The following is a 26,881-nucleotide window of genomic DNA, read 5'->3' on the forward strand; positions in this document are numbered from 1 at the left end:
TTTTTGAGTGAGTCTTTCCCCCTGCTGGGCTGAATATATACAGCAGGGGAGCCTTTTGTTATGTACTGAAGTTCTCACCCTGGGCCAGCAGGGGGATACTGTAGATAGTTCAGGTCCACATATGCAAATAAGGGGTCGAAAGTGACGTTCAGTGATTGGATAGTTACAGAAAGTTGTTACAGTTACGTTGTACTATATAAGCAGGCTGACTGAACCCTTCAGTTCAGCTCTGTTCTGACCTGTGAATGAACAAGAGCTGTTTGGAGAATCGTTGTGTCGTCTGATATGTTCACCCACAACTTAACACCTTTCAAGGCTTGAGGGCACATTTGGGTTTATGAATGAGTGCTTGGGCCCCACCCCTTCTGGCCACTTCTCTCTCCTCCCCACTTCTCCCTGAGCCCAAGAGACAGAGAAATGGCGCGTACACGTCACTTTTCCAAGAATCTGGGTAAACATTCGGTTCAGAAGAATTAACCTGAGCCTTGAAAAGCACATAGGCCAGAAGCATTTTTACTGGGTATAGTAGGGGAAGAGAATCCAAAGGGAGATTAAAAAAACCTGTTTATGTATGCAGCAACTGCAGCAAGAATTTATTTAGCCCCAGAATGGAAGCAACAAGAAGTCCCAATGAAAGAAGAGTGACAGATGAAGATAATGGACTTTGAGGAACTGGCGAAGCTGGTGGGGAACATCCGAAACCAGCGTGATCAATCATACCAAAAAGATTGGAGTAAATTTAAACAGTACTTGAAGGAGACTTGTAAGCAATTAACAACACTAGCACGGTTGTAAAAAAAGACTTTCCCGGTTTAGATTTATTGAAAAACTGTGACATTTTGAAGGAGTGAAACGTAAATTGGAAAATGCACAAATGCTTTGAGATAAAAGGTTAACTCTGAAAACCGTGAGGCGGGAGTGAGGGAAGGAAGTCGCAGGCTCTCAAGAGCTAAAGAAGTAAAATGGATAATGATGATGTGTTGAAATATTATAAAGTGGAAAATTCAATAAAAAGTAATAACCAAAAATGAAAAGCACATAGAGGTGAAAGAGGAAGTGGGAAAGAGCGTCATTCTTTCAACTTCCTCCCTCAGCTCTATGTGCTTTTCAAGGGAGAGAAAGGTTAACCCCAACCCAAGGACCAAAGAAGCAGTGAGAGGATGGGCAGGAACTTCACAGATGCCAGGGGAAATCCCTTAAGGGTGTCATGATCCATGTGTTAGTTTATTTGCTGCCTGGTAAAATGCTTCTCAAACACCTGGAAGTCTACACTTATGCTGCACGAAGTCTTACCAGCTGGAATGGCGACCTCTTTACAGTGGATGCTCAGGTTGCGAACGTGATCTATGCGGGAGGCACGTTCGCAACCCGCAGTGCCGCGTCTGCACACATGTGGGCCACAATTCGGTGCTTCTGCACATGTGCAAAGCGTGATTTAGTGTTTCTGCACATGCGCGAGCGCCGAAATCCAGAAGTAACCCGTTCCGGTACTTCCGGGTTCGGTGCGGTGCGCGACCCAAAAACACACAACTTGAAGCGTCTGTAACCCAAAGTATGACTGTATTTAGGGGGAAATATTGCCTCCTGGATTGCTATCGAAACGATGTACAACATGCAGTGTGGGTTTTGTTCATGTAGAGCTGGACGATCTAGGGAGGTAAGAGCTTTGAAACCAAAATCTGAGTTTTAATCCCTTCTCAAGGAATTCAGAGTGACGTACACAGCTTCCCTCCCCCATCTCCATAACAACCTGCAAGGTACATTGGCCGCTAGAGATTTTCAGCACCCAGCTCCCTTCATACGAGTGCAGGGTGGGGAGTTTGGGAACCAGGTCTACTTACTCCTAGTCTGGCACGCTAGCCAGTATCCCGCACTGGAGCACAAGCTGTAGATCAATGAATGCACAAAAACAAGAGTATTGATAGCATATATTGCTTTTTGGAAGGGGATAAAGGAGCTCTGCAGCTAACAGCCATTCCGCACAGTGGGTAGGATGAACGATGAACTGTACCGAATGTGTGTGGGAAGTCATGTTTCTGAATTTCCCCCTGTATAATAAAGTTTCGGCATGTAGTAAATTGGTACCTAGTGGGGAGGTCTCTGCTAAACCTTTCTCCCTCTTATATCAGTTTTCATGTGGGGAAAACATCATGAATTCTGCCAACTTATTTTGCATAACAGAGAGGCTGAATGCTTGGATCAATCACGTGACCCTGATGCAATCTGGTCACAGAATTGTCCAGAATGTGCGAGTGTGTTGAGGCAAATAGTCCTGTAGATGACTTACCCAATTCTTTTATACTGGCGCGTTGAGATGTGCGCTTTTGTGCAAACATCAAGGCCAGACATATACAGAATCATTTGTGTGAAAGCTTTAGCGCTTCAGACATTCCGCTTTTGTAGTTCTTTCTGGGAAGAGGAACTAAAAATAGACCAGAAGTCAATTCTATGACAATTGTTGCTGTACCAAAGTTATGTGGAAACATGGGGAACATTAAAAAAAAAATTATCAGTAAAATAAGCTGTATAGTCAACCTGAAAATTCATGTGCTGTCAGTCTCATGCGAAAAGCTGATTTCTTTTTTTGTAAAGCAACAGAATAGCAGCAACGCTAAAAGGTAGTTATAACTAAGGCTGCTCTCCTAAGTCCATTCACCTGGGAGGGAACCCCATTTAAGTCAATGGGACCTACTCAAAGGTAGGAATGGATCTGCCCACTTCAGTTCTCTTAGTTTCTTCTTTTTCCAATCTTAAAGTCACAGTTTTCAGCAATTAGGAATCTTTTTTACATCCTCCGATGTCGGTGTCACCTGTAGTGAAAGGTATGTTCATTTTTTGTGCTTCTTCTATAGCTACTGTCGCAGGAACCCCTCCCCCCAATCATTCAGTTTGTACAAACCCGACACACACAAACACACAAACACACGACACTTCTGTTTTAAATTCATAGAAAATCAACCATATATCGGATCTGCACCGTTCCACTTTTACTCCATGAAGGAAGGACTACAAAATGGGGAAGGTTTGATACAGGGCAGCCATAATCTCTTGAGCGTACCAACACGTCTGCAGCAAACCTGCCCAGTTGGCATGCCAACCTTGATGGTCCTAGACAGAAGACCATCACACTCACAAAGGACCTGCATATGGGAATGGATTCAGCATGGACTGAAACAAAGGACAGTGATCAGCTCTTCCCTCTGGGGACAGGAAACTGCAAACTCCCTTTTGTCCTCTGGAAAGTACTCAGGGGGAGGGGGAAAGGTGGAACCGGCCAGGCAACAAGACACTCAGGTTACCACCATAACTCCTCCCTCAACCCCTCCTCTTTGTGATGTGTCAATGATGTAGTCATGATGTAGTTATGATGTAGTCTTGGGGGTGTAGCATGGGGTATTAGTAGCTAATAAAAGCTGGGGTCTTCTTTTGTTCAGGGCTTCCATCTTGTTCCACCTTGTGGCAGGTGGGAGTCCTGTTGCGACAGTCTTCAATAAAGACCAAGCCTACTGGCTGCTGTTTTGCTCTGGTATTCCTGGCTGGTGTCCTTGTTTTTTTGTCCAAGGGAACCCTCAGATTTCATGTCTGAGGCTATTTGAGTTTTTAAAAGCATCAAGGATGTGGGCACAACAAACTACATTTCTTTCTCACTATGAATTGTCAAGCTCACGTGAAATGCCACTTCGTTTAATAAGATGACTTTGCTGGCCTTGTGCAGAGACTGTGCAATAATAAATGTTCCGAATTTCCCTTTGAAAAACTGCTTGTTGTTTCTAGAAAACATGTATGTGGAAAACATAGGAAGTGGGCGACAGTGATGCTCTGCAAAGCCTCAGCATTCATTTGATAGGGTTTGCTTTTGGTTGTTAATATGCAGCACCCAGCAGTTATCAGACCAGGCACTTTAGATAAGAGTACTTATTTTCCCAATAAATGCTCTTAGGATAACAGAGCAGCGTTCTAATGATAAGACAGTAGACACAAACCGTATTGAGAATATTTATTTGCTTTCAGTGCTATTTTTCAATAAATAAGGGTGCCATATTGATTATCTGAGGTAAAACAAATGAAATAACACTCAGTGTAGACCCATAATTTGTGCAGTGTTTTCTACCGTTATACAGAAATGTCAAAATCCTCGATATTGCCTTAACATTGCTTTAATAAAAACTCTCCTTAGAAATTGGTCAGTTATTGCGTGCTATGTTTTTCCTGTGTGCCTTTTGAAAACTACGCTAGGTATATTTCTAAGAAACTTGCACATCAAAGTTATAGGAAGAACCAGGCCATGAGGACGCACTTTGAACCAAAAGCAAGGTAAAGATTGCTCGAAAATGACAGTATGTTTATTACTGCTTGTTTATTACCCTTGTTAACAGATGGCCTGGAATAGCAATGTGCTTACAGGCACGCCGTGTTATCTTCAAAGGTGCAACCCATTGATTTCAACAAAGCTGCACTGACATTTAAAGCTACTTGAGTGCTCTGCTACATCGGCCTTTTCTACGCTACTGCTTTACCACAGGTGAATATTGAACATGGGAGTGGCATAGCCGGAAGCTGACCTGCAGCATCTGTCCTGAATAAAATCATCTGGGCGATCGGTTTGCTAACTCAGAAGGAAGGAAGGTGGTATTTGCCAATGTTTTCCCATTGCAGCCCTTGGCACTCCCTGAAAATACGCCCCAGAGGATTGCAGGGCCCTCCAGAACAGCATGGAAACTGGATTGGGGGAATTACAGTACATTATTTCTTCTCACCCACCCCCTATGTTAGAAGGGGTACCTACTGGAAGAAGAGCCATTCCATAAATGGAACAGCAGCGCTGGATTTCACCTAGTCCAGATGTTGAACTATAACTCACAGCATCTTGATAGGGAGCCACAGGTTGGCAAATCCAAGCTTATGTCATTTGCTAAATATGACTATGTTGTTAAACCATATTCCCCACCCCAGATCTGGTGTAACGGGACAGAACCTCATATTTTGCCATCAGAGCTAGTTTGCCCTCTTGCGCCACCTTGCCTTTGGCTGGCTCACACTTAACCCTGTTCAGACACCGCTTTCGGCCTGTATTCTCTTCCACACAAAGGCCAAAACGTGTTGTCTAAGAGCTCTTCTATAGGCCGATTTATTTCCTTGTCATGGTTGTGCATGAGGATTTTCTGCTGCCACATTCCAGAGATTCTGGCCTCTTCTCTTTCTCTCCACCTCCAAAATATCCCATATCCTTTCGTAGCACCTGTTTCCATTCTAAGGGGAAAGCAGATCCTGTGAAAATGATGGAAGGAAGCAGCTCAAGGCTACTTCTGAAGACACTAAACTACAAGCAGTGGGTAGCAGTAGCAGATATCCATGAACGCTATGGGTATTCTCAACCTACATTTGCTGATTTGAGTCTGCTATTGATTTCTTTCTCCTCAAGAGGGATTGTGAATGCAGAGCATTCAATAGAAAGGAGCAGCTTTCTTCCCTGTGTTAAATCAGTCTCTCTGGGCACACCAAAACTAGCAAATGGTGGTGTGAGAAGCTAAGATCAGAACATGGTCCAATGTGGCACACTTCAGCTGTGTGAAACTTTTAACTGTCCTTGACTGGAAATCCTGTTGACGTTTCTAAAAACCGACTCAATTGTACAAAATATACTGTGTGCTGAGCAATCTTCCTTTCTGATCCGTGCCACTGCAGACAAGAATTTTAATGTTTGAGTCACACCTGCTGCCATGTGGAAAAGAAGCCCTTCTGAAAGAAAGCAGTGCGGACATTCCTCTCCCATGCATGCAAGCTTTCCATACACGGGCAATTTTTAAAAGCATGGAGAATCGTTCCAACTTGCAATCCTGAACCTACAATTTGAAGTGATACAGTCGTGGAAGGTCTGTACCACATGGTATTTCCTGCACTTTTGAATCTGCCCTTATTCAGCCATGGTTCAAGAAGCAAAACATTCAGACCCAAAACCATTACAAGCTGGATGAGTCAATATTTTCTTGACCTGTGGTAAGCTGTAGCGTAGACAAGTCCTTTAAAAAGACTCAAGTAACCATCTGCTGAAACACCACACCATTGGAGAAATTAGCTCTTACTGGATATTTTTTTAGCAGCACTGGAATATCCTTCACATCAGTGAAGCACCTTAGAAAGTTTCAGACCTGGTTTTGCAGACATATAGGACAACCCTCCTCTCTCCGCTCTGCTAGAATAGAACATCTGACTCAACATTCACCCTCATTCACAATAAAATAGACGTTAAAAAAATAAACTCTTCGTTTTCGTCACTTCTCGCAACACATATGAACGTACTAAAGGGCAGGACATAGCTCTTCGTCTCCTCATTCGTAAGTGCAGCAGGCTGGCCAGTTTCAGTTCTCTTTACACTGATGCTGGCGGAAGACCAGTTGCCACTTAAGTCGCTGGCAGGGCCGGCCCAACTATTTGGTAGAGTGGGATGGATGCAGCTCTGTTTGCCATGTAGCCCGGCTTGCACCTGCTAAACTAGCCTGCTGCCCTCACAATATGGTGGAGGATGCTGGCCTGTTGTTGCAGTATGCGGAATGCATGTGTGTGGTGAGCACTCTCCTCCTTTGCCTCAGGCGGCAATTTTTTTAGGGCCAGCCCTGGTTGCCCAATACCCGTGGACCAAAATACAGCTTGCTTACAACCATGTCATTAAGAACACACACACCTGGCTGTGGTTTTTGTTTGTTTCTTTGTACCTTAAGAGACAAAACACGTTGTTACTCCTGCCTTTTAAAATTGAAGAATAAATATCATACATGTTATGTGCTTCATTACTTTACCGCAGAAGATGGGGGCCCTGTGACTCAAAATGCTGTTAAGACTCCGTCAGTCCTGGCCCACGTGGCCAACAGTGAGGGATTATGGGAGTTGTGGTTCAGCATCATCTGAGGGGCTCCAGGTCTCCCCCCACCCCCGCTTTACAGAGAGTGAGCTCAAATACCAAGGCTATAAGTGCTTTGTTTAAGAAACACTGTGTGGCATGCGCTCAAGCACTTTAAATATTTGGATAGTTGTAGTAATCCACACAGAACTCATGAAGCTACAGCTAACGTCTTTGTGCTTTGTTTCTCGGTGTTCCAAGCATAGTATATAATTTGGTTGTCGTTATTACGGTGGTTATTGTTATTACATTTTGCAAGCTATCGATAAGACACGATGACACTACCCTGAACGACCGATTTGGAGCATTGGTGAAACCAATCGTCTGCATTTCAGCACTCCATGCTCATGCAGTGGATGGCATTGGCAGGGCAGCATGGTTCACGTGAAAGTGGCACTGGGAGGTGGGCCATCCAGCTGTGATCAGCGTCAGCTCTGGACCGTCAATACTCTACAGAGTTCACCATTGCCAGGGGCTCATCAAACGTCGCCAACATGACTTGCTTCGTGGAAGGTCTGGAGATGATGTCTCCTGCCTCCGTGGGCGAGTGAATACTATTGTCTAAAGACTCGTCTATAAGGTTTGACACTACTTCTTCTTCATGGTTTTCATACAACGTATTGATATGCAGAAGAGGATGAGCGGCATTACAGTTTAAGGCAGGCACTGGCTCTGCTGGGCTTATGTGGGGCAGAGTGACCTTTTTCGCAGCACCGGAAGTTGCTATGTGGTTGTGATTGCAGGTGAGAAAAGTCCCGGCGGCAGGCACAGTCCTGCATGTGTTGTGAGAGTAAAGGATATCTTTCCCCGGAACGGAAGATCCTAAAAGAGAAACAAAACACATTTTTTAATCATTGCTCGCTTTCCATACACCCAACAGGATCAGTTCTGGCATTCATGTTTTGTGGGTTCACCTCCATGAAAACAAGCAATTGGCGAAGGCTACATTCTCCATGGATCTACACTCTGATACAGTTGGACAGAGTATCTATAATAGGATCCTGCATCATCTTATGCCTCTCTGGGCTAGTTGACACATTAGCCTATCAAAGCCTCTTTGTCCCTGTAGTGGCCACTGGTTTCAACAGCCACTACAGGTACCTGATCTGGAGAACTTTCTTCCAAACCCTCAGAAGGACAGCAAGCAATACTCACCCATCCTCACCTAACTCGCTTTTTTTTTACTTGCTGAATGTAAAAAGGAAGTTACCTGTTTTCCTTCCTTGTTCTTTCTACTATTTGCTGCTCTTGATTTCAGCTGGGAGGAGACAGAGCAAGGAAAACCAGCTGGCATCTGAGAGAACAAGGAAGAAGAACAACAACAGGGGCGGTGACTCTCTTTCTCCGCAGTCAGAAAAGGCAAGGATGCTACGGTAGTGAGCGCATGGTGATGCCTTGGGCACCTGGAGAGGCCACCAGAAGCATGGAGATGCACAGGATGCTTCCTTAAGAGGCTAACGCGTGAACAGATCCTGAGAGACCATCAGCAGCTGCAGAAAGCCTAGCTGCCTAGAAAGCTATTTCAGACACTGGTGGTGAGAACATTGCTCCAGATTCTAAATAATTGTTAACGTAAAATGTCTCTCAGAGAAACATACACAGAATTCTTTGAGGAGGGATCCAGAGGGGATATGCGAAGATATTCACTGGCTGTCTTCTCCCACATGAAAACCAGAATATTCAATTAGGATGTTCATCAGAGGCTGTTTTTTATACAGCCCTATCTTCCAAAGTGGGCATCTACTGAAGAGAGTCTTTTCTGCAGTGACCCTTGAATTGTGAATATCTCCCTAGATATTTTTTAGATGCCAAAGTCTACATTATTCTCTCAGCGTTTTCATGTCATTTTAGAATATCCGACCTTCTTTTTAATTGGGTGATTGCTTTAAATTTTATTTATCGGTTCATTATTCCTATTGTTTTTATTAACTGCTGCATGGTTTTATTGTTTCTACCTTCTTCTTTTAAATAGCTTTCTTGAAGTGTGGAAGCTGGAATATGGAAGCTGGAGGATAAATTCTTAAAAATAAACACCTTAAATATTTCAACACACAGGAAAGCAGGATATTTTAAGCAGCTGACGTAAACACGTAAAGGCCAAAGCAATAAAAATATGATATAACATTATTCATAGAAGAGCTGTAGCCAGAATATATATTAAGTAAAAAAGCAAACAAACCTCAACGGCTTATATCAAAGTAGCTGTATTAAAACTAATGGGATTGCTCAGGACTAAGTAAATTGATGATGGGCATAAACGGTCTAGGAAAGCTTTCAGAACATATTAATGCTACACTTAAATAGGTTTAAGAGTTATTTTCCTCAGTTAACTGTAGTACTGCGAGGGGGTGGCTGGGAAGTTGAGAATTCTCAGTATCCTCAACTATAACTCCCAGAATTCCTTTGAAGGAAGCCATGACCGATTAGTATAAAACTCATATAAATTTTCCTAGTCTAGAAATACTCCTGAGTGACATTGAAAGAGCAGTAATTTTCACACTTAATCCCCCCCCCCCCGGAAAAGCAAATTCTACAAAACAATTTAACTCCAAATATTCCAGCATTTGCACTAAGAGAATGGAAAACCTGAGTTATTCCAGAACGTTTTCCAGAACGACCCACTCTTTAAGTCCCTAGTGTGATTTTTGATCATTGGTCTAGATTAGTGTTTCCCAAAGTTGGGTCTCCAGCTGGTTTTGGACTACAACTCCCATCATCCCTGAGCACTAGTCCTGCTAGCTAGGGATGATGGGAGTTGTAGTCCAAAACCAGCTTTGGGACCCAACTTTGGGAAACACTGGTCTGGATTCCCTTCAGCTGTGTGAGTTTTCTGCAAGCAGAGCTATTTGTGTGCATCCCTCTGAGGCGAGACATCCTAAGGTCTAACAAAAAAAAAAATATGATGGACGGCCAGGGACTTTCAGCTGACCTGTCTCTAGAAAGGCCCAAGATGGCGGAGGTGACTATTATTATCCCCCTCCCTCTCCAACAGTCAGGGATGGGGAAAAGCAGGTACCTATATTAAGGAGAACAATCGGTCTGCAACTTTGCAGTTGTGTTTGAGGCAGGCCAAGCGGGAAGAGACTCAGAGCAGAGTTTGGCTCCCTCAAGAAGAGTTCTGGGACACCTGCTGGGGTGTCCAAGCTGTACAGCTGTGTAAAGAAGCTAGATGGAACAAAACATGAAAACGTCCCTAATGACCTCATGCAAAGGATACCAAAACCCAAGGTAAACACTGGAACTCTTGAAACCCCACCACTTGGGAAACTGGGATGCAATTTACATGACTAATACGACCCGCATTCTGCATTTGTTCTGCCGCTGCTCCAATTCTGAGGCTCAAGTCATTCAAAGTGAACCACCTTCCTAAAAAACGTCAGTTGACAAGCGCAAGAGGAATAAAAAGCATGATTTTGCAAGCGTTTAGAAGACTGAATTACCAGAGCATCTGAACAGACCACAAGACTATTTTCTTTTAACTGTTACATTAGTGAGTTAACATTTTAAAACAAGCTGCAGAATTGGGCGGCCAGCCTCTAGGTTAACAAGAGAATATGCAAGAAGGGGGAAATTCCTATCGGCAAGTCTCAGGTTTAGCTCACATCCCTGGGGTCTGGTTTCTGTATCTGCATGCTCAGAATCCCATGACTCTGCAGTCGCACCTTCCCATCCTACCTCCTCCCATCTGACACATATAGATTCCAATACAGAAGCTACTGTATTGGTGTGGTGTGAGATTCCAACCATGTGGAAAGCAGCAACCCTGTCGGGGAACTTCTAAGAAATTGTGGAGCGAAACGCCCAAGATCGGAAGCAAATTTGCAAGCAGCTTTTGCATCTGAATTGGACCCCATGGGACAATTAGCCACAACATTCACTGTACCTTTGAGAGAGGAAGCGACATGCACAATGACTTTCTCTTCTTGGCTTAAAAATCCACTCCCTTGGCTTTTGGATGTTGCCATGGAGGTAATAGGTTGAATCTCTGGCTTGGGTTTCTTACTGCTCAGTAGATACGGATGAACGTCTAAGGAGAAGTGCCGTGTATGTTTCTTCTCACTGCCTGCGCCGGAGAGGGCAGCAGATTCATTTTTGTGGGCTGAAGACGGCTGAGAGTTTTTCGAGTTGGCCTCTAGCAAAGGGGCAACCAAACTGTCTGTCGCCGTTTTCCGACGCACGGGCTTCGGCTTCTCAGGCTTATTGTTTTCAACCTTCATAATGGCCAACTGCTCTTTGAACGGCTGAGGAAGAGGATTGGAACTCGGGATCCACTTCATTTTCTTCCGGGGTCGCTTAATGACCAGCGGTTCGCTGGGGTCAATGTCCGCAGGATCAATGCTGGGGTCGATGGTTTGTATCCCGGAATCGCGCACGGTTGGGGTGACATCGTGATTAGACTGTGCGAGCGCCGCAAGCAGCTGGCGCACCACGTTGTCGTACATCAGATCGCTCTCGTTGGTGATGAAATCCAAGCGGTTCAGGGACTTGATGTGGTCCCGGTTCTCGTTGCAAAACATAGCCAAGATATTGATGTCGCAGAACTGGGACTTTTGCCACTGCTTTTTCGTCTTGATGCCGACCTTGTTCAGCTTGTCGAAGATGAAGTTGGATTTGCGGACTATAAAGAGGTGGATCAAATTGATGAGGATAATCAGGTTCATGAAACAGAGGAGGGCAATGTCTACCACGGCAATGATGCGCTGGAGCTGAACTGACGGCAGTTTGCAGTTCACCCGGATGAGCAACTTTGAACTGCTCGTTTTGTCAGGAGGCTCCCCCAGAGCGCACGTAAACTCGTTTTGCTTCTGCGTGGCGTAATAGGTGGACAAGTACGTGATCGGGATGATACTTAAAAATATGATGAACAGGTGCCGCGCAAGGTAAAGTTTGGCTAAGAAATTGCTGCGTCCCCTCCGCTCCAGGTATTTCTCAAATAAGTTTTGCTCCGGGCTTTTTTCCTTCTCCGCGTTCTCAATTATTTCTCTTTTCTCTCGCTCTGTAATCCCAGGGCCTTTGGACTGGATTTGCTTTTCAATTTTGGGCGCACGGCCTTCGGCTGCTCGGTGGTAGCAGTTATCTATCTCCTGGAGCAAAAAGTTAAGTTCAGAAGTCAGCCTGGTGGAGGCCAGAAATTCCCAGCCAAGTGCTGGAATGTACATAATGCCAGCAAAAGCCAGCAGGGCATATGGAAGGAACTTATGCTCAAACAAGGAGGGCCAGCGGCTGGCATTTACTCCTGGCAAGGCATCCCTTAGTTCTGTCCAACAGTATCCTCTGGCATACAAGGCTTGGTCACGGGTGAAGTTGTGTGGTGTGTAACAGTATATTGGTTCCTCTGTATAACAGAGAGAAAAGTCACTGCTGTGCATTTAACCTACAAAAAGAAGCTCTGCAAAATAAATATTTCATAAACTATATCAATTTTCGTCTACTGCATATTTAAAATAGCATCAATGTGCATAAAACGGCACCATTCTAATTGCCATGGCCAACTCGGTCTTCCTAATCATGAGATAAATCTTTACATTCCATAGATCTGCATAGAGATCATAGCTCTTAAACTTAGGCAGTTTACAGAGGAATCTGTAAACCTGAAAACTCTAGGATGAACTGGAGCTAGGAATATCATTTAACACTTGCAGCAGTTGTCTTGGGGGAGATTTCCAATGTAAACCATAATGTGCTCTGGAAAGCAAATGAACAGGATGCCACAGCAATACAATTAGCGAGGGTAAGGTAAAGGTAAAGGGACCCCTGACCATTTGGTATTTCTCTCACAAGACTGATAAAGAATGTATAATTATTTTGGTAATTACTGTGTGTATAATAGTTGCCAATGTGTTGCATGAGTCGTACTACTTCTATCAACAGCACAGGTTGCATTTTTCTAGCATCACAAGCCAAATTTGGCAGGTGGGAGGGACTCCGTATCTGTCAATCACCTGACCTCGCATCTTATCAGGTGACCGGGTGCTTTGACGTTCCAAAGTCAGGACTTCAAAGAACCATGCAAGGCTTGCTGCAGGCATGGATTGCACAGCAAATCTAACAGACTTTGGCTCTGCCACTCACTAACTGACAAGCAAGTGGAGCTGAAGTCAGCTTTTCCTTGCCATTGCACCATCAGGAGTGCACTTTAAGGTAGCCAATTGTGCACTGGAAGCCACATATCTACCTGTGCCACACCTGATGTCATATATGACAAAAGCTGTAGGGCAGGTAGGTGTGGTTTGGGGGGGGGGAACGGCCTCATGGGCCAAAATTGAACCCTCGTTTGACCTGCAGGCTGGAGGTTCCACACTCCTGACTTAATGGAACAGAAGCTTTGACTATACAGCAACAATATATTCAAAGAACTTGGCTGCTCAAATGCTGAGCAGCATTGGTAAGTCCTACATTCTCTTTGCTATGCCCAGATTCTTCTCTGTGAGATCTGTATAATTCATTCTCTGCATGTACTCAGACAGAGAAGGGTAGTTTAAAATTATCCAGGCTTCTAGGACCATGGCAGTTGTTTACCTCTCATGTGCTGAAGGAACAGCTGCTGTGTTCTAAATTTTGGAGCTTTTAAAAATAAGTCCAGAAGGAGAGGCCCAATCTCTATACAGCAATGTTCTCAGACAACGATACTACCAGAAATGCCAGACTATCCCATGGTATATTTCTATGACAGTTAATCTGGCCTGTCTTGAAATCATAGCCCATTGGAAAAGGGTGCAGAATCCGTATCCCAACGCATCATATTCCAAAGCAATGGGCAAAAACAGCCCGTTGTGAATTTAGCAGTATAGAAGCCCCCTCAAAGCATGCTGGATTCGAACACCATATTCAGGGTAACAGAATAACTTCTATTCATAACTTGTGCAGAGCTTGTTTGTTTATTATAAAACACGAGACAGGGTAGATGACAGCCAACAGCTTTACTTCCTTCTGTATCTATGTTTCCAAGGGAAACTGCTGCAAGCTAATGATCAGTGTAAAGTGCTCCCTTATAATTTGAACACTAAGACATTTTGTGGTGAACGCCACACATTTTCTATATGGAGAAAAGCACAACAGCTATGATTTTTAGAAACCCATCAGCCCCATCTTGGCTATATACATTCTATGTAGAAGCAGCTGTCCGGTGTCCTGTAAATCATCTGGGAACCCAATTAAAATATAGATTTAAGTACATAATGGGTTGGTTTCACTGTAACACTAAACCACCATTAAGTATTATGACAGTGAGCATAGGCTCCTCTCAGGTTTGTGTGCTCCCGTCTTTTCTGGTACAGGTTGGGAAACATTCACTCCTCTTTTAAGTACACTACAGCTTGCTGTGTCTTCTGAACTCAGGCAAACCATGGTTACTCTTAACCTATGATTAGTGGAAGCAAGCCATCTTCAAACCAGACTTTATGAAGCCGACTTGTTTCCACTAAACATAGTTAAAAGATTAGACGTAGTTCAGAGAACACGCTAACCTGTGGTAAAAACAGAAGCTGAAGCTCTCAATCATTACTTCTCATTACCACACCAAAGGAAGGCTAGGCTCATTCTTGTAACACTAAACCATGGTTACATCTCAACACAACCAACGTTTCTCTGTATGGATATCGAGTGATCTAGAATCCAAACAAACACTTATCCTTCAGGGATGCATATTTTTAACTTTAAATCTTGACAACTTAGAGCAGGGGTCAGCAAGGTTTATCTTGCCTGGGCCAGATCGGTCCCACGGAAATCCCTCCATGGGTTGGATCGCCTGCGCGCCCGCAATTTCCGGCGTCTGCATCTGAGCAGACACAATTTCCAGCATCTGCGCATGTGCAGACACAATTTCCAGCGCTGCAAAAGTGAGTCCCTGTGCCACGCGGGTTTAGTGCAGCACGTGAGCGGGCAACTCAGTTCGGAGGCGAATCATAGGCCGGTCAAACGACCCCTGCGGGCCGCTTTTGGCCCATGGGCCTTAGGTTGCTGACCCCTGACTTAGACAATTCAGGCTCTGTTAGTGTCTTACAATAATTTAAAACGATCAGAAATTAAAATCTAACTTAAAGCATAGCCTCTGCAACCCACTAATCCAGGGATCTCAAAGCCCTTTCTGATACAAAAGTTCTCACTAGGGGAGAGCAACCAGCCGGTTGGCTAACAGAAATCCTGTAACTATGACACCATTTAAGAGTAGGACTCTAAATCTTATGGCTGAATGGAGATTTCCTCCCACCCCAGGAATGTACTTAAACAAAGCATTTTAATTTGTCCTACATATGTGAATGTCTGCCACCCACTGTATAGGCAAAGACAAAGTTCTGCACTTCATGATGCTGTTGTGGGAGTAAAGTCAGTTCTCAGCCACTCAGGCATTGGACCAATTCCTATCGATGGGATCCTGCCACGTGTGAGTTTGTCCACAACGCTCTCAGATAGTGCACAGAAACACAAGGACTGTCGACAATATACAAGCCTCCATCTAAGCTCCACTTGCAGTAATGATAGGTCTTTTGCATGTGCTATAAAATTATTAATTCAGTTAGGAATGCCTTGTTTCACTTGTGTGGGAGGGTCTGTCTAACTGATTTCGATAGGGCTGCAATTAATTTTGCCTCATTTCTGTAGTTTGCACTGCCAAAGATTATTTTTTGCATCTGAATACGCGTGTTTGCCGCTAAGGATTCTGCAAATGTTTGCTTTCAAGCATTCTCTAGGGAGAAATTTACTGTTGCAGACAGTGACACAATAATAGTTTTGGGCAAGGGATCTGCATGGGTGAGTCTATTCTGTATTCGTAACAGCTCACAGATGCTCCTTTACTAAATGCAGGAAATGGGCTAAATTATTCACAGTGCCCTGACAAGGAGCTCTTAAAATAATGTTATTAACATCTAGCTTTGGAAGATGTATACTGAAAGTACAAAGACTGTCACATTTCAGTGGATTGTGATCACACAACCGTGACTCAGGCTACCATATAAGGACAAAGTCATATCAAGGCTAGCCTTCTGTAAGAAGTTGCCTCAAGCTGATTCATATTGTATGATTTCTGGAAACAGAGTGACTCCCGTCACGGGACACATGAAGAGATGTGTTGTGTGAATGACCTCTACATCCCATACACTTCCTGACAATATTACGGCAAGCAGTTCCCGAAATACCTTTGTAGTAGGTCTCTTCATGACTTAGCACAAGCTATTCAACATCAAGTGAAGGCAATCACTTGCAAAAAAGGAAAGGAAGAAAGGGACTATAACTCCCATCATCCCTAGCTAGCAGGATCTGTGGTCAGGGATGATGGGAATTGTAGTCCAAAAACAGCTGGAGACCAACGTATGGGAAACCCTGCTAATATAAAGAAATATATTTGCAGCATTACACCTTGCCTGCTTAAACCACACAATCCCAGTACAACCTCTCACTGTGCATAGTCACATGTTCAAAATGGAGTTATTATCTCGCTGCCAATTTTGGATTACTGGACCTGCATGGCTATCTATACTTTTCACACGAAGCTGGTTACCTGTCTTTTCCCCCTGAATGAAAATATGCTCCCAACTAACACCGACAAGGCATTTTCTAGAAAATAAATATAGAATGGAAGAGTAAGAAGGTGAGCCCATTCCTAACGTGTTTCTGTGTGAGCTGCTGTTCCAAGTTCACCTCCTGATTGGAAAGAGGTAAGCTGAGAGCAGTGCGTTGGCATGGGCTGGTATGCCTCTGTGGATGGGGAACCCAAAGGGCTGGTTTAGAAGAGACAGACTAAAGAATTGGTTTCTCTTCCTCTCTGCAGTCAGCATGGAAACCAAGGAGACTTGCAGATCCCACTATCTGATTCACTGGCTATGGCCATGAGGCAGGTTGTTAAGCAGAATTCTTTTAATTCTTTATAGGAAACAGGCTCAGGTGGATTGAGTTGATGAGACCAGTAATGGGTCCAATGGTCAAGAAGGTGGTTTCTGCATATGCTGTAGGGGCAGATAGGTAAAGGTACCCCTGCCCGTACGGGCCAGTCATGACAGACTCTAGGGTTGTGCACTCATCTCACTCTAGAGGCCGGGAGCCAGCGCTGTCCGCAGACACTTCCGGGTCACGTGGCCAGCATGACGAAGCTGCTCCGGCGAACTGGCACCACAGCAGCACACGGAAATGCCGTTTACCTTCCCGCTATAAAGCGGTACCTATTTATCTACTTGCACTTAAGGGTGCTTTCGAACTGCTAGGTGGGCAGGAGCTGGGAGCTCACCCCGCCGCGGGAATTCGAACCGCCAACCATGCGATCGGCAAGTCCTAGGCGCTGAGGTTTTACCCACAGCGCCACCCGCGTCCCTGGTAGGGGCAGATAGGGCTCATCAACTGGGAGCGTTGCCCATCTAGGACATGGGTAGGCAAACTAAGGCCCGGGGGATGGATCCGGCCCAATCGCCTTCTTAATCCGGCCAGTGGACAATCCGGGAATCAGCGTGTTTTACGTGAGTAGAATGTGTGCTTTTATTTAAAATGCATCTCTGGGTTATTTGTGGGACATAGGAATTCGTTCACCCCCCCTTCAAAATATAGTCTAGTCCCCCACTAGGTCTGAGGGACAGTGGACCAGCCCCCTGCTGAAAAAGTTTGCTAACCCCTGGTCTAGGAGAAGGGACTCTCTAATCCTAAACATCAGCTGCCCTGTTTTGAACATGTAGGTGTGAACCATGTTTATAGCATTGCTAATCCACCTTGTTCAGGATTTCATTCAAATCAATAAGATCAAGCAAGAAAACATATGGCAAGCTAAGTGCCTTAGCAACGCTGGAATGCTTGTGATATCATCAGTTGCTTCTGGCCACTAGGCTGCTTATTTTGCATACATGTAAGCTTTAATTGTCACAGACTGAAAACTCTGCATTTTAATTTCCTCCTGACCTCACTTTTTACACACACACACACACCCCTCCATATTCCTGCTGAGGATAATATTTAGCACACTTGATGTAACGATTCTAGATCTCAAAAAATTATAAATAATAATAATATTATTATTATTATTTATACCACGCCCATCTGGCTGTGTTTCCCCAGCTATACTGGGCGGTTCAAAACACATAATTGTAAAACATTAGACATTATAAAATTTCCCAAAACAGGGTTGCCTTTAGATGTCGTAATAAATATTATGCAGTAATAAATGTGGCGAAACAAGACACTGTTGTTTTTTCTGCAACAGACTGACATGGCTGGTCCTCTGGAAACAGCTAAACAAGGAGGCCAGAATAAGTGATAACATCTTTTGAAAACAGCAGCAGCAGCAGCAAAATCAGTGCTCTGAAACTGTTACGTAGTTTGGCCCTCGACACACAACTCCTCTCGGCTGAGATCATGCTACCTGAAAGTGCTTGTTTTCCGATAAATGCAGCTTCCTAATAAGCAGGCATTCATCGTTTGGATTTGAGCGTATTCTACGGCATTAGGTAATACTGAAAGACGGGCTCTTTGACCTTTGCAACAACAGACCTCAGCGTGAAAAACAAGAGAGAAAGCACAGCGGGTTCAGCTAATGGAGAGAGCTATTGTGCACGAATAACAGGCTTCACATAGGACAAAAGAATGTAATCATGCACATCGTTTCCAATCCACCCAAAGCTTTGCATGTGCAAACTCGGCTGAAATGAGAGCTGCACAAGAGCGCACACCTGTTAGACCGTGCCCATATTGTACCATAATGTTATGCAACTGTGCCCAGAAAGAAATCTCCTAGCGCTCTTCTAAGCTGAACAAAAATACAACACAACATGTGAATTCCTTGATTTCTTTAATTGAGTGAAAAGCAGGCATTGCATCGTTCCTGTGAATCAGCTTAAAAGAACAACCATGTCCCCGGAACCTCTTCTTTCTGGAAAAGAAATGATAAATCGGTTAAAATAGTTTAAATGAAACTCGTTCTATTTTGTTTGCCAGCAAGTAAACGTATCAGCTTTCCTCACTTGGGCCAGGTGATTTTTAAAAATGGAAATCCACAAACTGTTACAAAAACAATGGCTGCCACTGAATGTATCATCAGATGAAATGCACCATGAACTGGTGAATCGAGGACTCTGGCGCCATGTTTGGCAACCACTCCTTTATAAGCCACTCATAGGCAAGAGTCGTGGCTTCTGCAGGCTGGGCTTTCTGAGAAGATGGCAGGGGCCAAAGCAGGTGATTGGCTCCTGAGAGTCATCTGGGTGAACACTGCTGCCTTCCATTGCCTGATATCCCTTCTAGGTAAAGGTAAAGGTACCCCTGACCATTAGGTCCAGTCGCGGACGACTCTGGGGTTGCATGCTCATCTTGCTCTATAGGCTGTGGGAGCGGGCATTTGTCCGCAGACAGCTTCCGGGTCATGTGGCCAGAATGACTAAGCCGCTTCTGGCGAACCAGAGAAGTGCGCACAAAGGCTGTTTACCTTCCCACTGGAGTGGTACCTATTTATCTACTTGCACTTGATGTGCTTTTGAACTGCTAGGTGGGCAGGAGCTGGGACCGAGCAACAGGAGCTCACCCTGTCGCGGGGATTCAAACTGCCGACCTTCCGATCGGCAAGCCCAAGAGGCTTTGTGGTTTAGACCACAGCGCCACCCGCGTCCCGATATCCCTTCTAGCTTTGCCTAATCAAGAAGTGAAGAAAATCTGCTCCTCCAGTTGTTGCTAGACTACAACTCCTGTCCCTCACCATTGACCATTGGTGGGAGTTGGAGTCCAAAAGCCGCTGTGGGGCCACGGCTTTCTCATCCTTGGCCTAGCCCCTCAATACTCTTGTGGAATCTGCCCAGAGGCTCATATCCTGTGTTTCCATGCCAGTCATGGAGGGAACCCTCTCCCCCAGCAGCCAGCACAGAAACGTATTCTACTTAGAAAGCTAACTGAAAAATTGTCTTCTACTGAGACGGTTGGTGGAGAAGGGAGAGCTAAGGGGTGGGCTTCCTTTCCTCTGTCGCCAGCAAGGAAAACAATAGCTGCTTCATAGGCATGGATTTCCTTGTTTGTCTATGAACACCAGGCGAACTGTTAAAACTCAAGGCTGCCACAGATCCAGCTCAATCTTCCAACATTCTGGATGCATCTCATAGCTACTGATTTGGACCTGAACGGTGATCACCTCTGGTTTAAACCTCTGAGCTGCTATCCTATGGTACTGATGCATCTCTGCTGACCAGCTTCTCCCAGACATTTGTCTGGGCTCAATCACCACTGAGGTCTGATTCCAATGCTGCCTAGGACTGAATATCAATGGTTTCCAAGATAGGCCAACGCTGATTGGTTGCTTGCGTCACAAGTGCTTACATTATACACCTTTTGGTGCCAGGCAAAAAAGTTCCTTTGGCTAGCTGACACCATAGCTGTCAACGTTTCCCTTTTTTTAAGGAAAATTCGCTTATTCCGAATAGGATTCCTCGCAAGAAAAGGGAAAAGTTGACAGCTATGACTGACACCCAATGTCCTTGTAAATGTGTTCTAGGAGGGGTGATTATTGGATTGTTTTTGTTACATATTTGTGTTTCTTATATTGTAATTTTATGTTGTGAACTGCCCCAAGATCAACGGACGAAGGGTGGTATACAAATTAAATTAATTAATTAACTTAAATTAAAATAACGTAAAATAACAATATTATAGGTGAAAAAACATAAAGGTGGTGTGCAATTGTTTTATTTACTACAGCTGTGCGTCACCTATATGTTTTTTCATGTACAGTGGTACCTTGGCTCTTGAACTTAATCCGTTCCGGGAGTCCGTTTGATTCTCGAAACCGTTTGAAAACCAAGGCGCAGCTTCCTATTGGCTGCAGCAGCTTCCTGCACTCAATTGGAAGCCCTGTCGGACGTTTGGCTTCCGAAAAACGTTCGCAAACCGGAACACTTACTTCCGGGTTTGCAGCGTTTGGGAGACGATTTGTTTGACAACTAGGCTATTCAGGAACCAAGGTACCACTGTGTTGTTGTTATTATTATTAATTAGATTTGTATACCACTCTTCGTCCAGCGATATCAGGGTGGCTTACAACATAAAATTTACACACACACACACACACACACACACACACACAAAATACATCATAAAAAGAGTTTGGGATGAAATCTCAACTAGGAAGTGGTGGTGATATTCATTCTAAGTATTCCCCCCATTTAATAGAAATATAATTATAGTACCTCTTGTTAAGAGAAGTATCCTCAGTGGCAAACACAGCTTTCTTGAGAAAACATTGTCCTACAACATGCACAGTTAAAAACAGACCTCTCTCTATGCCATGATTCAGAACACAGCTCACAGGCGAGAGTTTCTCTGAAATAAATGACCAGGTTTACGGGTTCAGACTTTTTCAGTTTAGTTGGGGGGCAAATGAAACTCATTTAAATATCAAAAGAGCCTACCCTGTTGTTACTGTTTCAACTGTCTTTGGAGGGCCTCAAGGTGGGGCAGAAGCCAAAGCCCTGAAGACAACGCGAGACTCTCGGGTGGGGTCTGAGGCATAGCTGTCAACTGTCCCTTATTTGGCGGGAAACTCCCTTATCCCAGCGCCGTGTCCCACTGCTGTCCCTTACTGATGATGTCCCTTAAATTTCCTGGGACATTTCAAAGGAAGCAGCTCCTCTCCCTCCCTCCCTGCAGGCCAGGGAGAAGGGAGGCTCCAACTGTGTTGCTTGGCTGCGTTGCTCACCCAATAAGGAGTCTAAGAACGACTGGAGGGTGGAGCTTGCATGCCTTGTGCCAATCAAATCGGCCACATTGCCTGGGGACCCGCCTTTGCTCAGTGCTTCCCAGCAGAGAGGTGACGGTGGTTTTCCTTGCTGCATCCCCTTTGCTGGGTTGCTGCGCTGTGGGAACCACCACTTGAGGCTTCGTTTGGCTGCTGGCTGGGCTTTCTAAAGCCTTTGGCTCAGAGGGGCTCAGAAGCTGAACATACCTGTGCCCGGAAAATCCCTTATTTTGGCTGCTGATCCCTTATTTTCGAGGCTGCTGGTCCCTTATTTTCAAATCTGTAAGTTGACAGCTATGGTCTGAGGAAGGTGGACAAAAGCACTATATGCTCTTTGCCACCCCTTCAATCTTAACTAGGCTTCCAAGTGCCCTCTGTTGAAAGAACACATTACGCACATCTTTATCCTATGCCGTATGATTTGAAATTATTATGTTGGTGTATATGAAATCGTTTCCAATGCTTTATTGCTAAATTGCTTCCATGTGTTTTACAAGGCAGCAATTCATAAATGGAACAAAATAAATCAATCTCCTAGACACATTGAGAATCTGGCTTGTAGACTGGCCACATTCTGTCACCTCCACCAGCCAGCCCTTTGCTGATAAAAGGGACCAAAACTTCGAAAGCCAACCTGGTCCTTCAAAATTCTGGAAGTGTTCAAGTTCCTAAACAGGTGTGCAGCAATATCTGTGTGATTCTTTACATCCTGGCTTACATAAAGAGCATAAAACTGTATATGTGCTACTTCTGTAAAGTGGTTGTACCAGCTTTGTATATAAACCAATGTGGCTTTCTTCTCTTGCTGACCTTATGGAACACGTCAAACATAAAAGTCTGAAAACTCTTTTGATCTCGTTTTCTCAATGTCACCGCGGCATTAAAGAAAAAAAGAGAGAGATGAAGGAACACAGGAATTAAAAAACCCAATGGTACATTCAAATTATCTGAGATTCTTCCTGACCTTTTCTTTATGGGGAGACTAGATAGGGCTCGCTTCCTGCTCTTTAACGAAAATCAGCAGTTGTAGAGATCCAAAGTCTAATTTTAGCACACATCAAAGCTACAGCTATCATTTGGGTATGGCGGAGTCCCAACTCTAACTTGTTTGATTACACCACAGTCCTTTCACAGATCTGGAAATCATTATTTCAAAATCTGTGGATATTTTGCGCCACAAATCAAAATCTTCATCTTATTTAGCCAATTTTCTTTTGAATAGGTTTGATAGAAAAGTTTGCATGACATCTTAACAAGTTTTAGTGATGTTCATTGAGGTCCAGCTCTGAGGGCCTTCTGGTGGTTCTCTCACTGTGAGAAGTGGAGTTACAGGGACCCAGGGGCTTCTCGGTAGTGGCACCCATCCTGTGCAATGCCCTCCCATCAAATGTCAAGGAAATAAACAACTATCTGACTTTTAGAAGACAGCTGAAGGCAGCCCTGTTTAGCGAAGTTTTTAATGTATGATGTTTGGTTTTCAAACGCCTTGTGAGTCGAACGTTTTGGCTCCCGAACACCGCAAACCCGGAAGTGAGTGTCCCAGTTTGCGAACTTTTTTGGAAGCCGAACGTCTGATGGGGCTTCCAGATGAGTGCAGGAAGCTCCTGCAGCCAATCAGAAGCCGTGCCTTGGTTTTTGAACATTTTCGGAAGTCAAACAGACTTCTGGAACGGATTCCATTCGAGAACCAAGGTATGACTGTATTCTGTTGGGAGCTGCCTAGAGTGGCTGGGGATGCCCAGTCAGATGGGCAGGGTATAAGTAGTAAATTATTATTAATTATTATTATTATTATTAAGTTGTTGGGGCTGCCTTGGATGTGTATAAGCAGTAACACACTGGGTTGTATTCTGACCTAAGTCCACTGAATTCAGTGCATCTATTCTGAGTGTGATTAAGTCAGACACTAACCCAATGTCTATCTGCAGATCTCTGGGATTCAAGAGCAGTAGTGTGGCAACCAGAAAGGTAACCAATATAGGTAAGGTAAAGGGACCCCTGACCATTAGGTCCAGCCGTGACCAACTGTGGGGTTGCAGCATTCATCTCGCGTTATTGGCCGAGGGAGCCGGTGTACAGCTTCCGGGTCATGTGGCCAGCATGACTAAGGCGCTTCTGGCAAACCAGAGCAGCGCATGGAAACGCCTTTTACCTTCCCACCAGAGTGGTACCTATTTATTTACTTGCACTTTCACGTGCTTTCGAACTGCTAGGTTGGCAGGAGCAGGGACCGAGCAACAGGAGCTCACCCTGTCGCGGGGATTCAAACTGCTGACCTTCTGATTGGCAAGTCCTAGGCTCTGTGGTTTAACTCAAAGCGCCACCCGTGTCCCGTAACCAATATAGAGCCACACTGAAATTGTTTTGGAAAGATCTTGAGATTTCTCATCAATTCTCTTCTAAAATATCAGTCCACTGAAGGTGCCGCTCTATATCAAACACTTACTTGGGAGTAGGCCGGCCCCACTGAGGCAGTCGTGAATGATTGCTGAGTAAATATGTATAGGAACAGTCTGCACGAGAGTGAATAGGGATATCTGAGGTTCGGACATACTAGCAGTATCAAGGAAATCTTTAATACTATATTTTAATTCCGGGGTGGCTAACCCCCAGCTTGGGGGTTGAGTCTACAATTTTGAAACACAGTTCAGATGAGGAGGGGCAGGCTGTTTTCCTCCCCCCCTCTCTCTGTGTGTACGTGTGAGACTATGGGATGTCCACTGCCAACATGTGACCCTCCCACCCAAGGGTTGGGCAAGGTGCCCCATTCAAACAGATGTACTAAACTTAACATATTGAAAAGTACAAGTTAAGCAGGAGAGATTACATATTGGGGATTAAACAAAAGACCGAAAATGACTCATCAGTCATATAACTTACTGTCTCCTCCATTACTTCTTTAGCAGGAGAGTGGTAGAGGGCTGCAGTGGGGAACTGCTAAGAGACAGAAAAATACAGTATTCATGAGCTTACTTGGGTGTAATCAAGCCATTTTGAGCGAATGTCATGAGAAAGCCAGAGTCAAAGAGAAGGCTATGGATTAATCTGTACACAGCCGCCTGGCTTTTCTGCTGTCTTAAAAACACAAAAAAAAAACACCAACTGGAATATTTGAGGAAGAGAAGAGGATCTATAGAAGAAGAAGAAAAGTGCAATCTTTGCTGGAAGTCAGATACTGTTATCACTTTTGAAATATACAGCTCAATATTATATAAGCTGCCCTTTGAAAAGGATCTATCCTTAAGCTTCTTAAAGGGCATCTGAGAGATGCTATAATTCCAGATGAGTAACCAGTGGTGGAGGTTAACAACCCCTCCTCCTTTCATTCAGATGCCAGGTCTGCTGTGAAATGAAACCGTCCCATGATCCGATGATGAATCATTCCTTTTACAAGCCCCGTGAACCCAGACACAAGCGAGCAGCTTCCACATTCAGAAACCACAGTCACAGCAGTCCACAGAAAGACGCAACAGACTGAAAGAACTGGAGCAAGAACCCCATAAGCCCGTCGTGGTCAAATTTGGCCCTCCAGCTGTTTGGGGACTACAATTCCCACCATCCCAGACCACTGGTGCTGTTAGCTAGGGATGATGGGAGTTGTAGTCTCAAAACAGCTAGAGGGCCATGTTTGGCCATGCCTGCCATAAGCAATCAAAGAACTCATTCCAATCCCTAACTGGCAATATATTCCATGATGCACTGAGTCTTCATACTAGGCCAAGGGAATACTTAGATTACAATCCCATGCACCCTTACCTAAGAGGAAATCCCACTGAACTTAGTCCAAGTAGACATGCATGAGATAGCACCATTAAACTGTTCCTAGCTATTTCCTTGCTGCTCTTGCCATGGGGGGAAAGCAAGACAGCAAATGTGTATCAGGCGATGAGAAGATCTGGAAGCAAGTCAAATCTCAACACTATTTGGAAACGTAAGGGAGCCTGACTATTAGGTCCAGTCGTGACTGACTCTGGGGTTGCGGTGCTCATCTCGCTTTATAGGCCGAGGGAGCCGGCGTACAGCTTCCGGGTCATGTGGCCAGCATGACTAAGCCGCTTCTGGCAAACCAGAGCAGCACACAGAAACGCCGTTTACCTTAACGCTGTAGCGGTACCTATTTATCTACTTGCACTGGCATGCTTCCGAACTGCTAGGTTGGCAGGAGCTGGGACTGAGCAACGGGAGCTCACCATGTCGTGGGGATTCGAACCGCCGACCTTCTGATCGGCAAGTCCTAGGCTCTGTGGTTTAACCCACAGCGCCACCCGCGTCCCATTATTTGGAAACGAGAGATCCTCTAATCCTGGATATTGAAACTCTTGGCTTGAAAGTCCTGTTTTTCAAACTTTCAACGTTTGAGGGAATCCTTTCCACCTTGACTCGTCTGCTTTAAGCCCTCCGCCCCTGTGCATTGTATACAATTCTGGGGCAAGTTTTAGGAAGCTTTATAGCGGTAGTCTTCGTCCTTTTCAAACCCAAGAACCAAGCACCCTTCTGCCAATTCTTAATTTATCACCGTATACTTGCATGTTAATAGTGCTGCAGTTGCAACCCACCTCAGACCAAACTGTGACCCAACAGAGGCTTCCAACCCCCCAAGTTGGAAGACCGATGCTCTACAGTGCATGGAAAGTATAGGGCAGGCAACTGGGCCTCACTGTTGCACTGTGCAACTTGAAAGTGTTTCCTAAAACGTAGATGTCACCAGAAGTGTAGTGGTCCTGGGTTGCAGGGGGTCCAAAATCCATTACTATTTCTGCAGCCTGGTCCCAGCAGGGTTCCTGCCTCCAGCATCCTAAAAAGTACCAGGCACTCAGGATTGGCTCTTAGGCTTACTCTGGAGAAAGCACACAGTTTTTCTGTATGCTCCAGAGCTAACCATTTAGGAACACTGAAAGTACAAGCAGGTCCAGTTTACCAAACACAATGCGTTCCGTGGAAACCTTTCATTAGGCAAGTGTTCATATAACGAGTCCACGATTTCCATTATTTCCTATGGAAATATTTCTAATGCGGGATTTGTTTGCTTTCCTTCTACCCCCTCCGTGTTTTCTTCCTAAAATGGCTGCAGCCAACCAGAAAAAGTAGAAAACTGATTTGTCTACTGTCTCTCCAAGGCTTCTGCCTAAAAATGGCTGTCACAACGAACAAGGAAGTAAGGAAACTGGTTATTTGGATAAGTGAATCTGCATAGTGTATAGCAAGGTTTGGCCATAATTATTTTTGTGTGGGTAAGTGAATTTTTGGATAGTGAGCGTGCAGATAGCAGGACCTGTGTGAAATGAGGTTTC

The 26,881-nt window shown here is 44.7% G+C and overlaps 1 protein-coding gene across 9 annotated transcripts in view; it reads right to left on the reverse strand.

The window, feature by feature from the left end:
• Positions 1-3,982: 3,982 nt before the first annotated feature.
• The window catches only part of PANX2 (pannexin 2), a 35,366-nt gene continuing 12,467 nt past the window's right edge, over positions 3,983-26,881 (reverse strand). The window contains exons 2-6 of one of the 9 annotated variants that reach the window (XM_081211615.1): positions 24,471-24,524; positions 21,043-21,175; positions 18,547-18,746; positions 10,782-12,233; positions 3,983-7,720 (exon numbers count right to left, since the gene is read on the reverse strand). In XM_081211615.1, coding sequence (XP_081067741.1) covers positions 7,341-7,720; positions 10,782-12,233; positions 18,547-18,574 — 1,860 coding nt within the window. In that variant the 5' untranslated portion in view covers positions 18,575-18,746; positions 21,043-21,175; positions 24,471-24,524 and the 3' untranslated portion in view covers positions 3,983-7,340. Of the gene's footprint in view, positions 7,721-10,781; positions 12,288-18,546; positions 18,747-21,042; positions 21,176-21,264; positions 21,378-24,470; positions 24,528-26,881 lie in introns of those variants that run through there. The other 8 variants (XM_081211618.1, XM_081211614.1, XM_081211616.1 and 5 more) reach the window with 8 other exon arrangements.

The sequence above is a fragment of the Podarcis bocagei genome (assembly GCF_964188305.1).
Source record: "Podarcis bocagei genome assembly, chromosome: 10".
Taxonomy (NCBI): domain Eukaryota; kingdom Metazoa; phylum Chordata; class Lepidosauria; order Squamata; family Lacertidae; genus Podarcis; species Podarcis bocagei.